General features: G+C 41.4%; 1 protein-coding gene across 3 annotated transcripts in view; it reads right to left on the bottom strand.

Moving 5' to 3' along the window:
* Positions 1–221: 221 nt before the first annotated feature.
* specc1 (sperm antigen with calponin homology and coiled-coil domains 1) overlaps positions 222–16,217 on the bottom strand; it is a 67,581-nt gene continuing 51,585 nt past the window's right edge. For all 3 annotated transcript variants that reach the window (XM_062407013.1, XM_062407012.1, XM_062407014.1), the window contains 3 exons: positions 8,440–8,556; positions 6,316–6,375; positions 222–1,660 (listed from right to left, as the gene is read on the bottom strand). In XM_062407013.1, coding sequence (XP_062262997.1) covers positions 1,571–1,660; positions 6,316–6,375; positions 8,440–8,556 — 267 coding nt within the window. In that variant the 3' untranslated portion in view covers positions 222–1,570. The remainder of the gene's footprint in view (positions 1,661–6,315; positions 6,376–8,439; positions 8,557–16,217) is intronic.

Below are 16,217 nucleotides of genomic sequence, written 5' to 3'. Positions count from 1 at the left end.
ATGATTTGTTGATTGGCTGATGATCTCTTAATTAAAAACCAAACAGACTCAGGATAGTTTTATTCCAGCCTTTGTTTAGTCTCTTTTCAGATATTATCTCCAAGTGTTGCTTACCTTCTGTCACTGAAATGTGTAACCAAGGTGTGCTGTGTAAAGCAGGAAGCCGTTTTCCAATCAGTCCCACACACCCACATGTGTTTATAGCCCTGGCACTGTTCACCTTCCTTTATTGAATAATCTTCATCAAACATAGCGCCCCATCGGATATCTGTAAATAGAAAACTGTGTGCATGTGTGGCCACATTTACACTTTTTAGGATGCATGTCTTGTAAATAAATAAATAACACTTTTAATCTTTCAAAACATACGGCCGTCTTCAAACAGAGGCTTAATCTGCACCCCACCACAGAGAAGACGTTGTGCCTCACATCTTACATGTAAAAGTCACCGTCTCCTTCATTATTGAACATGCCATGCGAAATATAGAGACATATATTTGGCAAAGCATCTGCAGTACCATCGCTGTGTAAAGACTTTAGAATCAAGGAACAACAGGAGGGAACAGCAAAATGGTTCAGTTGAGTCAATGTACACAAACATAGAGATCAATCTGTCTCATAAAAAACATTTCTACAAAACTATTCAGCAGCTCTCGTAGTGATAAATCCTTTTAGTGTCGACAGCTCCGGTTTGTCTGTACTCTTTTTTTTTTTATGACAAACCAAGATACACAAATAAAGAAAATACAAAGTCTCCAGCTCAACTCAAACTTGTCAGTTCAAAATACTAATGTATATCAAGAAGTCAGTGTCGATCCTGTTCAGCCACATTTCAGCAAACGGAAACCAAATCTCGCGGAAGTCGTGCTCACACCGGTTTTAGTCCAGACTGCACGTTGCTCGGAGGGGACGTCACATCGAGACAGAACTCCACACTTTAACCATGCATAGAGAGTTCGTATGAGTTGTGTTTGGCAGAGGATTTGGCACCAAGAAGATTTCCACAGAGCGTTTGAGTCAGACAGCTTCAGTAGTAAGAGTTGGAAGCACAGGAGGACGTCCAAAATCTACAGACAAATTTGATCTAAAGAAAATATTTCTGTTTTTTTCCGACTGACAGCCAGTGTTTGACAATTTTTTTTTTTTAAATTGTATTTTTGTCATATTATTCAAAAAAAAACTTTCTTTATCAATATTAAGAATTCTGTCAACCACTACAAAGCTTAAAAAGTAGGTTGAACCACCCTCTTGTTTGTCTGTTTCCCTTTATCTCCGACTCAGATGTTGAACCCACACTTTAAACTTGTAAAAATAAACATGGTGCTGTGTCTCCTTCTCCACCGCTGCACTGAAATCAGTCAATCAATCGATGACTGATCCATTCCTCAACAACCAGAACTGGTCCTCTGTCCTGTGTCTCTGGTGCGGACCAGTGAGCAGGAGAAGGGTTAACGTGGCAGCAGTTGGTCTCTCTGTCTGAAAGGTGAATGTCGTGCTGACAGATGGGGCAGAAAAGTGCTGGAGTGCCTCCGGTCTTCATCGAGCTCCAGGTCCTCCTCTTTCTCACCACTCAGGTCTCAAAGTACTTGTAGATCTGAGAGACGTACTGCATGACGCTCTGCCAGTCCGGCCTGTCGGTCTTCATCAGCTCCTCGATTTCCTGTTTGGGACAGAGACTGGGATGAGTTACGGCTTTTCAGGGTTTGTAAAACAAGATTTGAGCTTTACAAGCAACAGACACACATCAGGTAGAAACATCTGTTGAGTCTAAACTGCAGCAAATATTTTTCCTCACTTATTTGTAAATATTGAATGAAATTTGTGATCATAAGCAATGAGCAGTTTCATAATGAAGCCACTCCTGGTTAAAGCATCTGCCAATAAAAATGTGAGAGATTTCTGAAATAACAGCCCCCCCCCCCCCCCCCCATTTGTCAGATTTTGTTTTTAAACCCTGATTTGCATGACTGTCAGGAGATGCATTCAGTCCGGAGGAGACGTAACTATTGAGGTACTGCATTATTACTCATTCAACCCACGAGAAACTATTCACTTGATCTAGATTTTCATTTGGATCTGCACCAAATTGCACATATTCATAAATATGATTCCCCTAAACATGCCAGATTTTATTGATCAGGATCCATCAATTATTATATGAGAAATCAGCAAAAATGTTGAATAACATCTTATCTCAGAAAGTTAAATACAACATAACATATCCTTCCACCAAGTTTCATTGAAGTTTTTTCAAAACCTGGGATACAACCTAACAAAGTAACGGGCATGGGTGAAAACACAAACTCCTATTTGGAAGTGATAACAACATGCTTTCTTCATATTGACACAGAATATTTGATGATTTGATGATTTAAACAATTAAATGTATTTTCTGACACAAGAGTTACATTTCCTGAGTGAGTGATTTGCTTGTGCGGGAGAAATGGACAAATGAAAACGTTGAGCTTCTCAGAATTAACTGATGAACTATGTGAACTATGGTGAGAGAACCTGTACTCTACAGTGTCCATGTTCAGAAGCATCTTGGCTGAGATGCGAAAACATCTTCCACCAAATTCAACTCGTCCTCGGTGACCGTGACCTGGATTACTGAGAGTGTTCCCAGATCTGCAATCTACAGGAATGGCGGTTTGTTCTGTCAGGCTGCTTTCAGCCACTGGGAGACAAAAACGCAGTGTGACAGTGGTGAGTCAGATGCTGAAGTGGACTTTCACATGACTGTGGCGTCACACAATCTTCTGTTAGTTCAGATGTCTACAGAAGCGTCAGCACGGTCACCTCTGTTACTTCTCTGTGGGCTGTGTCTTCGGCTTGTGTTTATGCAGCAGAGAGATAGATGAAAAACATTACATGTCGGGAATGAGAAACAGTTAATGCTGGGTTCCAGGAACTAACTCATCCACTGACATGGGAACCAGTTTGCCACATTCAGTCTCCTAACCATAAGCACGTAATGGAGAAATAACAAGATAAAGTGAGGTGAACTTTGATCTCCCTCCAAGAGTTCAGCCAAACCCAATTCTCCTCTGAGGTCCAGCCAGATTTAGAGCTAATGAGCTGCTCGACAAATTTGTGTATTTTACAAAGTCGTCTCAGATTAAACTTTCTAATTTATGTGTTTCAACTTGTTCCTTAAATCATGAAGCCACTATCGGAAGGGCAGAGGGAGAACATGCGATATGCGATAGAGCGCCGACAATAAACAGGAAGGAGAGGTCACAGTAGTTTAACCCCTAGAGTATTTTAAATCCACTTCCAGCATATTTGAACATGATTAAAAGAGACACCAGGATGTTGATGACTAATGAAAGCTTTATTCCCATTGGCTGCAAGCTGGCGCAGATTACTGTCCTTTTTTTATCCATTTTTCCCTGGAAGTGGTGTGCATGAGGAGTTCACTTGACTTGGTCAGAATGAACTATCTAGTACCCAAATGCTCACAGGTAGTTACATTACGTTTATTTAAATGAGAATGAACATTCTAAAGACCACGTACAGCAATTCAAAATATATTATCTGAGCCCATCACATAGCAATGTGTTTTCAACCACCAAGGAAAAGTGGATAGCTTAAAGGAAAAGGGCAAGTATATTTAAATAGGATTGAAAATCATGAGAAAATTATCAGAATTCTTTTGCTGTCACACAGCCCCCCCCTAACTGGGCGTGGCTTCCACAGCTGCTGGGCAAGGTGCTGCCTTACAGTACAACAGTAGAGTACAAGCTAAAGGCTTCGAGACTATTTAGAATTAATTACGCCTGGATCAAATATCGTCAGTGTTGTGTTTAATTTCAGCGTCGTCTGTTCACAGCTTTCTTTTGTCCTGACGTCCCTACTTGAACTCATCCCCTGCATGTGTGCTTCTGTGCAGGCACTAACATGTAGCACTGCTCCGCTGCTAGTCACCTGCGATCGGGGGAGAAGGGCCTTGTTTTCATTTCCCCTCACAAAGTAAGGGAACAGCCAGACAGAACCGTTGATGCTACAGTGCTCTATTATATAGTTTGGGGGTCATGCATGTCGAACAATAAAAGTTATGATGACTTTCATAAAACTCTGGAACCAAGGAATGATTTAACACGGTCAAACTTCACAATTCAGTACTACATAGTTACCATTATTTTCCCATGTATTTAATAATCACTTATTGACATGTACAGAACTTTACTTGGCCTTTAAAAATCAGGAAAGTATTTAAAAAACATAAAGGCCTGTGTGCGTGTGCGTGATGATGTGTTTTCATGACAACTATGACCTGCAGGCCGAGACATTATTGTTTTTAATGAGACAGATGAGTCAGGAACTGTGACTGTGACATTCATGACCCAAATACGATGATTTAGTTTGATCCTAAAACATCACCTGACTTAACTGAAGAGTTGCATCAGATTCAAAGAATGACTTCAAATGGCCTAAGAAGTTGTTTTCCTCAATCAGGGGCTTCTTACAAGACCACAATTGTGTCGCGCAAAGATGAACATGTTTTGGGTATTTCCCTCCGTTGATGATGAATGATATTTCCTCTCATGCCCTGTGCACCTTGAGGCGTAGAAATGAGTCTCTCGTCCACACAAACATTGTTTTAAGTCACCAAAACATTGGGGAAGCGATGAGGTCACAGCTTACATCACGCACGCCCACTGTTGCTTTGCGTGCTGAGCATACGCCAGCAACAACCACAATAGCGTTATATAACGGTTTCTCTGCGTTGGGTTTGCACTGCCAGGTGTTATTTCAAGTTTGCAGCGACATTTAGCATCATTGCACCACATTCACAGACACCTGCCTCCCCCCCGTTCTTATGAGCCAAGACTTGACTGAAACATAACAAGCTACTACTGTTGAGGTTTTGGAAGTTACTGCAGCCAAATGAGAATAAGCTCACTGAGCACGCTCATAGCATTATTCTCCGGTCTTTGAAATCTTGTTGATGTTGACTTTATCGCCACCTATTGGATCGCCATGCTTGTTCAAGCATTAACTGAAGTTTTTTTGTGTTCTCATCGGGCCAGAAATAATTTGTAAAATGAAGGTTGCATGGTTGGAGATGATTTTAAATAGATTTTGATTTTATTAAAAAGAATATAAGTGAAGTAGTGAAGACAAGGTTTTAAACTGCTCTTTTCAGGTAAAACATGTAATTAGTATTTAGTGCTAAATAGCATTCTAACAAGGTGGTGAGCATGGTTCACATTAAACCTGCTAATCCTCAACTAGCAATGTTTTAGCAGTGTTATCATAGGGATTGTGAGCATTCTGAGATTAGCATGTAGCTTTAAGTGCCACTGGTAATATTGATAAATGTTGTTAATGTCGAATTTTTATGATATTATACATACATAAATAGATACTTTAACTCTGCCTCGTTACTCCTTTGACTTGTGTGGATTAAACAAATAAGATACAACTAAAGTCTATGAAGATGGACAGCTCCCCAAAAGACAAGCCAAAACATCTGCCACCTGGAGGCTGGCTGCACTCCTGAACAGAAATCATGCCACCTCCATGTTAGTGGATGGGACATGGAATATACTAAAAAGCCGACGTAACCGCTATCGAATAGCAGAATCGGAATAGGAAGCGATACAATTTAAACGAAACCCAGCCCTATGTACAATCTATAGATATAAGATGATAATTTTTTTTTTTTTTTTTCTAGCTAGTCGTTAACCTGGTTGAGAGTCTATATTGCTAAGCTACGCGGTTTATGTTTTTTGTCAGTTCATATCAAGTCAGCTTTATAATGATGGACAAAAATCAAAGTTGCACCTCTTCCTTATCTAACATGCCAATAATGTTAGTGGGGTAAAACAAATCCTTAAATGTGTAACTATATGGCAGTTACAGTTGACTTGAGATTGTCCTTATACTTGCTGCACTGCTTCACAGGAAATAATGTGAACGTGACTTTGTTCATGCCATGTTAAAAATGGAAGTGCTCACAGAGTCGGAATACTTGAGGTGTTGGTTTTTACTCTAACCCATTTCAGAGGAGAGCAGCTAATGTTTTCACAAACTAACTCAACAAATGAGCGTCATTTCACATCTGAATTATGTAATAGGTTGGTTTTTCCTGTTGCAGATTACCAGTGTGCGGTGCTGGAGCACAGGCTGGAGGCAGATCACCAATAGAGGACTCAGTAATTGATATGACAGGTTATTGCACCCGACTGTCAGTGGGAGAGATGGTCCAATAAATGGGTTGTAGAGCAGTTCCGTTCTGAAGCCTTGCATCCTGATATGGTCCCTGTGTGTTATCTGTGCGGCTGTGTGTGTGGGGTCAGCTCAGCTCACCAGGGAAGGTTTGATGCCAATGCTCTCAGCTGCCTGGAAGGCCAGGGTTAGATTCCGGACCTGGAAAAAAAACAAAAAAAACAATGGGTAACTCTATACTGGACAATATCTCAGACCTGTCTGTGACAATATCCCCATGAATGAAATCCCTGCAGATTTTTACCTAATTCTCCTTATGGGACTGTGGAGATTGTTGTATCATTATTTCAAAGAAAAGAAGAGACATACTGCAAATTAGATAATAACAATTATACAACTATATTAAAGCAAACTTTTGCAATCGATAGAAACCTGAATTCACTAATATTACTGAAGTTTATGAATGCGAGTTCAGGTCCCTGTGTCACTATTCGTGACTCTCACAACCACTCCGTCATAGTAACTGCCTCTAGAAATCAACACAGCTAGAATAGGGAACTAATAAATAATAACTCCCTAATAATAATTAGCTCTGCAGCTGTAGACTACTACATTTTTAAAGCTAACTTTTCTTGAAAACATCTGTGATAACTGATAAAGGAGGGCAGTGATGGGATTATTGGAAGGATTATAAATAGGAACAGATCACACAGCAAGTTATGAAGGCAAACACACGTCTATTGAATTATTCAGAGAGATGAGCCACACGATGTCTATGTCATCAGCTTAATGTTACACGTTCACGACCAACACGAGCGTGAGCGCACGCACACATGATTAATGTGTCACATAAGATGCGTCAGGCCCGGTCGGAGGTGTTGGGTCTATTGTAGCGGGTGAAAGTACTGCGATCCCCAGAGAGGAACCATATTGTTTGCAGAGTCACTGTATATACAACGTACACTTCCACACTACAGAGGAGTCATCACAGAGCTATAGCAACTGGGCCGTGCCGAGGATCACTCCAGTGTGACTAACATATGCTGACTTCATAAATAATCCTGGGGCTGGAGCTGTCAAATGTATACTTCATAAAGAAGGTTTATAGTTCAGCTTATTGGTGGAAAAAATTACGCCTGGCAAAATGGCTTCAAAGCATTGTAGTATAACGTTAGTGAATTAATGTGTGGTATTTTCTGGAGGCACAATTCAAAACAAGAGGCTGAACACACAGTAACTTTACTTTCAATTTGCGCTCGATCTAATAGATAAATATCCATGTGAAGTCAGTTTTTGTATTAACACAAGCACTTAGACACAACGTATTGTAGCTGTGTCATTGGCTGCTCGTATCTGAACATAGACAATCCGTGAGGCTCATATCAAGCCAATGCTTTCACTGGTTACCAGTTAAATTCAGGTTTCCTTTTAAGATTTTTTTAATGACTTTTAAAGCTCAACATGGGCTAGTCCTCACATACAGCTTTTCTCTGGGGTTTTCTCTGTCAGAGCCCCAAAGCTCTGGACCTCCCTGCCTGATGAGATTAGGCTCCCTTCCCCCATCTCTCTTTCTTTTCTACTTCCTCTTTGCCACCCACCTCTCCTCTTTTCCCCATTTTTCTCCGCTCAGCCCAACCGGTCGAAGCAGATGCCCGCCCACACTGAGTCTGTTTCTGCCAGAGGTTTCTCCCAGTTAATGAGGGAGTGTTCACTCTCCACAGACGCCAAAGTGCTGCCCATTGTGGGAACTGTTTGGTTTCTCTATAAACTTAAGGTACTAATTATGTTATGATTTGGCTCTTAAATTGGAATGAACAGAATATCTTTTATTACAATCAATTCTTCATTTTGCCATGGACTTTTGTGTGAAGCACTTTGTAACCTCGTTAAGATAAGTGCAAGTAAAGTTATTATTTTTATTATCTGCAACATGGTGCACTGTACTGGTCCAACCTGACAGAAAACCACAGAACTGCCCAAATAAGGAATGTTTGGATAATATCTTGGTCACAGCCCAATGATGAATGAATCAAAATAAGTGTGCCCAGGTAGTTTGATAGGGAGGTCAATGGTAATGGTAATGAATATGTTGAGGTCTCTGAGCAGAGAGATGGAATGCATGAATTATGCTGTACTAAATATGTTGTAAATGCTCATGAGGCCTACATGCACCACAGGAAGAGTGGATGCTGACATGTCTCTGGTATTTAGAGTGTGTGTTTGTGTGTGTATGTGCGTGTGTGCAGTCTTCCCGTAGTTTTATACCTTATCTTGACTGATGAGTTCCTGGTAAGGGATATGGGCCGGAAGATACGTGTGCAGGAGGGCACAGAAAGCCAGGCCGTCACTCCAACTGCTGCTGAAGTTGGTCACATCGATATTCTGAAGGGTTATAAAAGAAATGAGCACGGCAAAGAAAAAAACGATTCAGGTCACACTCACGAACAAACCAAAATCAATATCACACAATGATCATGAGTAGAAAGTGCCCGTAATTTCGGTTAATAGCCTCTTGACAACATTGACAGGCCATGAAAATAATCATTAGGTCTCAGAACCACAGGAAACAACATGACCGTAACATTTTATGTTACGGTCTTTCAAACTCCATTAATGTCTGCTTTGGAGGATGTTTCTCTCAGATCCCCTTTAATCCTCCCATGTTCTCTCTGATCTCTCCTCTGTGTGACAATCGTGCAGAGCGGCACGTCCAGTCTGTTGTTGTGTTTTCGTGTGTGTATGTGATTCACAGAGCATCATCACCTCAAACACCGTATGCAACATATTTAGGGCCAGATAAGAGTCGAAAGAACGGAGGAAAAACTTCCTCCAGGCCATTGTTTGCCGTTTCAGGCCCTCCATAGGACAGATAAGTTGTTTCCAGTGTCTTCCTCTGTTATCCCTCATATGAGCTTTGGGAATGGGGCTCAAAGCTAGGGAGACTCTTGAGTCATGACATTGTCTTTGAGGCCCCCATATGACCCCAACACTTATACTCCCACAGAATGCGGGAAAGTTAAAGTTTTATAGTCCAGGTCCATTGTGATCAGGTAAAAATACTCTGAGCCCTCTGAGCAGACATGCATCCACTTTGTTTAATATTTCAAGGCATTTAATAAAATAAATTGAAGCTAGAATATGAAACTTCTGCGGGTCAAATTTGTTCTGCCTGATGTACTTTATACAGTAAGAAGGATATCCAAAGTCTTTTAATAAATGTAAGTCTTAAAATAAAATTTGGGGCATTTTCTGTGGATATGTGTGGAACAGTAACAGCTTGGAACATAGTAATGTTTGTCCAGATGAGAAAATGTTACTGTTGTACTGCATAAAGATCAAAAACAACAACAAACTAAATTTTATGCGACTGTTTCTGAGATGTTCAGAAGGAATAGGAAGCTCTTATTTGGGATAAACCACTACATTAAGTTTGATTTGTGTCTGTATACAAAGCATTGGCTCCAGTGATATGCTAAAAATCTGATGGATGCAACCGTGTGTTTGTTGTTGATTGTTGCTCTGAGCCGATGGTGTTCAACCGTCACCCTGAGGACCTGCTGATTTTCATTCTATAAATCTAATCAGAGACTGATCCATACACGCGACATCAGGTAAATGTGATTAACTACCTGATGGGGCAGGACACAGCAGAACTCTGGGTCCTGAGGACAGGAATTACAAATCACAGCATTTAGTCATTGCAGTCATGAATATCCACTGAGCTAAGTTCTTTGTGAATGATGCTGTTTCGAGTCAAATTAGAATGTCGGTGCATGAAGGCACTTGGATGAAACCACAGGAGCAGTATGGAGGCATTTCATTTTTTTTTTTCTGTTGTTTTGTTACGTTTGAAGAAGTGGTCGCCATTTCCTTTAATTGTATTGGATTAGGCTGCAACGTTGTTTACCCATGAAACTCCTAAACTCAAACACTTCACACACACCTCAAACGTCATAGTGGTGAGAAGATAATGAGTGAATTTTCATTTTTGGGTGAACTATCCCTTTAAGTAATCTCCTTCAACCTTAAGCCACAAACTTATCAATCACACTAATGTACCTGGTTTGTTGAAATGAGGAATTACACGAGACTTTAAAGGGTTTAGCCAACTGTCAATGTCTCAATGGGATTTAAAGGAGCAGCTTCCTCATCTGAATTAAGCTACAGCCACATCATTCTGGAATCAGGCTTTGGGATTGCCAGAGTCACCTAAACAGCCACAACTCAACACCAATTGCTAACTAATCTCAATCATTGTGTGGTGTTAGCCCAACTTTGCTACCTATGAACATTAATTAACAGTAAAAGGTTCACATCTCTCCCCAAGAGTGATTTGTCTCCTGCAAATAGCACTGAGGTAATCCTTCAAACACACATTAGTTGTTGATGGCATAACAAAGGCTGAAAGTGGGTTTTGAAAGCCCAAGTCTCCTCTCCATCAGTCACTGCCTCTCTATTATGTCTGGAGGGCAGACCTGTGCAGTCATGTCAGCTCGCATTCCTCTCATAACTCCCCATGTCTCTCTCTGAGCTGGCTCAGCAGCCCAACTATTAGCACTGTGTCTGTGATGTATGTGCACGCTGACTGGCATGCTGACTGACACGCGCACACACACACACACATACGCACATGCACACGCAGACACAAGGTCATGATAGGGGGTTAGTCCCCAGTAAGACCCCAGAGGGACTGAGACAAAGATAGACAATGACAAGTAAGCTGGTAAGAGAGGTTGTAGGGCAGTTTGTTGATGTGTCTGTGAGGGGCTGTGTATCGGGGGGTATTGGGGTGGTCTGAGAAGAGCACATGTCCTAACCAAGGCAGGGGACGGTATGTTGGAGGTCAAGGTGGGAGTGGGGAGAGGAAGGTGGGGGGCTGGCTGTTTCGTTCGGGACAGAAAGAGAGGGAGAAGCATGAATGCTAAAACAGCAGTGGACAACAACAGCTCTCTGGGAGCTGGCTCAGAAAAGAAAACACAGCATCAAGCGACAGGAAGCGTCTCGCTCGGCACAAAAGGCCGAGCTGTCGCTCTTTAGAGCCCAGAGGGAGAGAGAGTATGAGGGAAGCAGGGGACTGTACAGAGAGCGAGAGAACTGCGCAGAGCGTGTGGCTGCTTTGTTCTGACCCCAAGTGAACAGCAGATAAGATCTATGATATCATCACTTGTTAAATTAAGGGTGAAAATGAACCTGGAGATTTTCATTAGTTAACAAAAGGCAGACATGTGTCACACGTTGAGCTGTTCCTGTGAGAGATGAGGGGCTCCACACTCTAACAATATTCATTGCTTTAAAAAAAGGACCAACTTATAATGTCACAAAAGAGCAGGCAATACAATTATTACAGATATGGTAGAAACTGTTGCAGGAGGAAAAAGTTATGGGATTTTTTTTGTAGATTTATTGTAATATTTTCATAAAAGAAAGCATGACTAGCGTTGCAGCTAATGATTATTCTAATGATTATTAATATTCCAGGGCAAAATATTTTGTTTTTGTATGATCAACAGTCCAAAGTCCCAGGACATAGAACCGTAAAAAAGTGAATTTCTCACAGTAGAGAAGCTCAACACAGCTTAAACAAAAACAAAAAAATATAAATATATACATACAGTGCTTGCTTTCCTGATTTGTATTTTTTTTGCATCTTTATCACACCTAAATGATTCAGATCATCATTTTTTTTTCAAATATTAGACAAAGATAACTCGAGTCAAAATTCTGTTTTTAAATTATGATTTAATTTATTAAGGGAAAAAAGATATCCACCCTAGTTGGCCCTATGTGAAAGGGTAATTGCCCCCTACACCTAATAACCGGTTGTACCACCCTTGGCTGCAACAAATGCAATCAAGCGTTTGCGATAACTGGCAATGAGTCTTTCACAATGCTGTGGAGGAATTTTGGCCCTATCTTCTTTGCAGAATTGTTTTAATAAGCAACATTGGATGATTTCCTAGCATAAACGGCTTGTTTAAGGTCATGCCACAGCATCTCAATCAGATGCGTCCGGACTTGTACTAGGCCACTCCAAAACCTTCAATCTAGTTTTTTTTTAGCCATTCAGAGGTGGACATGCTGGTGTGTTTCGGATCATTGTCCTGCTGAATAACCCAAGTGCGCTTGAGCTTGAGGTCACGAACTGATGGCCGGACATTCTCCTTCAGGATTTTCTGGTAGAGAGCAGAATTCATTGTTCCATCAATTATGGCAAGTCGTCCAGGTCCTGAAGCTGCAAAGCAACCCCAGACCATTACCTTTAAAATGTTGGCATAATTAGCTTCTAAATTCTTAAGTTATAGCCAAAAATGTCTAATGGCATTCTGGAGATATGATGCTCAGCAGAGTATGTATATCTGTACGTATGTTGACATAGATTGCACAGACAACCACAATGAAAACGCTCGTACAAATGAGGGAAGAGGGAAAGCAAACAAGCACGGAGGGGAAGACTAACACTACTAAGACAGTCATAACTGAAGAGACAAAGATCGAAAGAGTAGAGGGGAGAGAGGGGGAGTTGACGCCCTCGTAGGTTTTGCAATGAGTCACAGTTACGAGCAATGACTGAAAAGTCCTGGCAGGCAGGAGCATGGAGAAAAAGACGGGGCAAAAGGGAGAATTCACAGAGCTGGTGCAGCTGGTGGGAGCTGTTCTCCATCGACCCGCATCAACATACGATTTAATGGACTCCCTTCACACATAGGAGAAGATAAAGAGGGCAGCGGACGACACAGGTCACACGAGGCCACACGAGCGCTCAGATCAACTGTGCAGATGGATTGAGATAAATGTGTCTATGATTTAAAATGTTCACCTCTCTGAGCTCATATAAGAGGTTATGTTTATCATTGATGTCCTTGTTGCACTATAAGTTCTGATAAAATGTCTTGCACTCAGTGTGGTACTTTCCCCTTCATATGCAATGCATTAACATTAACTACACTATCAATCAATCACATTTTATTTGTATAGCCCATATTCACAAATCACAAGTTGTCTCATAGGGCTATACAATCTGACAGGGTGATTTTACTTCATCTTACTCCAGTTTACTCTTATACTTATTATCTCGTACAGTGTACCAAGCTGTGATGGTAAACTACTACGACTACAACAATTGTTTTTTATACCATATCCCTGAACATAGTCAGTTTGACACCTGCACCAGTCATTTAATTTATCCCAGTAATTTTATGACTTTAGCTCTGCTTGTCTTATGTTCGTCCACAACACTTCCTGGACTGTACATGATTTCAATCTGCTCATCTTATTCAAAGAGAAGATTGTATTACTGTGACTTTAACTGTACAATACACTTTCCTTTCCTCCCATTGATATATCTGAGAATTTAATATCCACTTAGCACATTCACTTACCCAGTGTCAATGTTCCTCACTGTGCATTCACATAAGCTGATGAGCCTCAATGTTTTTTTTGCTCTCAAATTCTTTTCCGGGCTTGACGTGTTAATCATGATCAGCATTTAGGAAGTCTGATTATTTGCAAGGTATTCCATAATTTCAGCTGCAGTGAGTAATCTGTTAATTCACACAGATGATCTCACTCTATAACTATTACTGCTAACAGCACATTATTAGACCGTACAGTAATGGTTATTCTTTGATTTCCAAATCTCTTCCCCTCCTCGAAGTCTGACCTCCATTCCACACTCGCCTGGAGGTCCAGTCCTCTTTCTTCAATGGCTTTTGTGAATGTGTGTGTGGTGTGTGTGTGTGTGTATGTTTCCCAGACGCGGACCGGATGAGCTGTGCTCTGTCAGGCCCAGTTGAGCCTCATGCTCAGAGCCTTTGCTCATTGTTCCCATGTTGAACAAACAGCACATTTATTTTTGTTTGGCTTCTTTGGTTAATTGAGAAAAAAAAGTGTCCCAAGCAGTCCTAAATTAAGACATCAAAACGCCTGATAAATATACAGAAGGAGGTTTGAGTGTTGCCAAAAATGGAAACTTATAGAAACCCTTCTGAACATGGGTCAACAGCTGTGTTAAAATGAAGATTGATTCATAGAATACATTTAAGTCAAAAGTTTTGTCTGAAAATATAACACATCAACTAAAAACTTCAAAATTAGGAAAATGGTCCAACTGGATTTTACAGTCCAACCACAAAATCTAATCAATGTAAAGACTTTGAAATTATGCAGAGCAGGAAGACACAGCAGAAAACACATAACAGCAACATGCACTTGAAAACCAATGCAACAGAAGTCGCAGCTTTGTGTTTCAAGTTCGAGTCCAGCCGGCTGCTGACGTGCAATGCTAATTTCCGGTGAGAGGCCCCTTCAGTCTCTCCCACAGGGCAGAGTCAATCAGAACCAGCTTAAGGTCTTCACTGATCGATCCACGCTTCCCAGAATCTGACATTTGAGGTGTGAAGAAGTCTGTCTGGGCTTATGTCTCGTCCTCCACTCAGAGTTTACCACAGCGGCTCCAAGCACCAGTGCATGGTGGGTAAACACACCCCTTCACTCTCTCCATTTCCCCTCTGGGGTTTAAGGGCTCCTCTCCATGGTGACAGCATGGCTGTCCTACTCTTGTGTGTGTTTACTTGCATGCCATTTGCCTTGTTTTCCCTTCGCTTCTTTTCTTCCTCTAGCAGTGTTAACGGTCACAGTCTATCCAGAAAGTAAAATCCATCTAACAGACACAGGATCACACCAACACATGCGCACACGCACCCGCAGCTCAGCTGGATCCATGATTTGAGGCACGTAGGCCATGGCAACGCCTTTCAATGTCATCTATATTCATTAAAAACGCAAAAGCTTTAATTTGCAGAGCCACGGTAGCTCGTATAAAACAATAATTAAGGTGAACATAAGCTCCATTTGGGTCCTCATTCCTCTATTGATCACAGTAAACAGGACATCTGGCTTCCAGTCAGCTGTAATCACACAGATTTACTGTGCCCCCCGGCAGTTATTTACACCTCAACATCACATAATCACCTGACATGCTTACAATAGCTCCCGTTTTCTGTTTCACTTTAATTAGGATGCTGTTTGACCAAACGGTCCGACAACAATAGGACTGTAATAACAACTGGCACGGGGCGGACCCTCCCAGCGGCTTTGTTCTCGCCTCACACGCAGTGGCTTCCCTGGCTCCGTGCTGGCAGGTGAGCCTGATATAAGAGCTTGTTTCCTCCGACTATGCCATTTGGAAAGGAGACAGGGGGATGGAAAGTGAACAGCGATGGCCAAAGCTGTCTCTTCAAAGTGACTATTAATTATGCAGACTGAAGAGGCCGACATATATTACAACTGGGTGACTCCATACTAAAGAGCCTATTAGTGTTGAGTTATTACCTCGTTGACCTTAGTCCACAGCAGAGAAGAGACGGCTGCAGAGTGGGTGTAGATGTATCGATAAAGCTGATCCTCGCTAACCTTTATCAGAGCAAAAACCCGCTGCCTTGCTTTCCTGGAGCTACAAACCTTATGACAGGTCAGTCAGAGCCTCTGGACCTGAGACAGGTACTTAGCAGCTTGCATGTGGACAGAGGGCCTCATCACGCTGTAACAACCTGACCTTTCACCAGACATATGGAGCTCAACACGTCTTCTGACAGTAACCATTTCCCTTAGTTTCCCATGAGAGGCCTGTGGTCACATGTCTTCTGGTGCCGGGATCCTAATTTAGTTTAACTGATGCTGAAACTATACTTCTCACACACACACACAAACACATACAAACATACAGCACATGTCCAGGCATTCTCGGAAAGAGAAATCCCTGTGGAAGGTAGTGGAATTGACCAGCAGATTGAGAAACCTCAAGAGGCACATAATGGCCGATCTTGTAAATCTCTGCAGAGAAACCTAAGTTAAACACCAAATGTGCAGGATATTTGTTGTAATACATAATGTTAAGAAGTTATTTTGTAAATTGGTCTGATGGACAAATCCAAAAACATCTTTGTTCCATTGATATAAACAAAAGCTTTACTCTGAACATATTTGTGTCGGGGATAAATATTGATTCGATATATATAAATGCCTCATGATCAATTTCCCCTGAA

Source organism: Platichthys flesus, chromosome 15 (assembly GCF_949316205.1).
Source record: "Platichthys flesus chromosome 15, fPlaFle2.1, whole genome shotgun sequence".
Classification (NCBI taxonomy): Eukaryota; Metazoa; Chordata; class Actinopteri; order Pleuronectiformes; family Pleuronectidae; genus Platichthys; species Platichthys flesus.
Note: the sequence above shows the minus strand (reverse complement) of the source record. Positions and strands in the feature narration are given on the sequence as shown.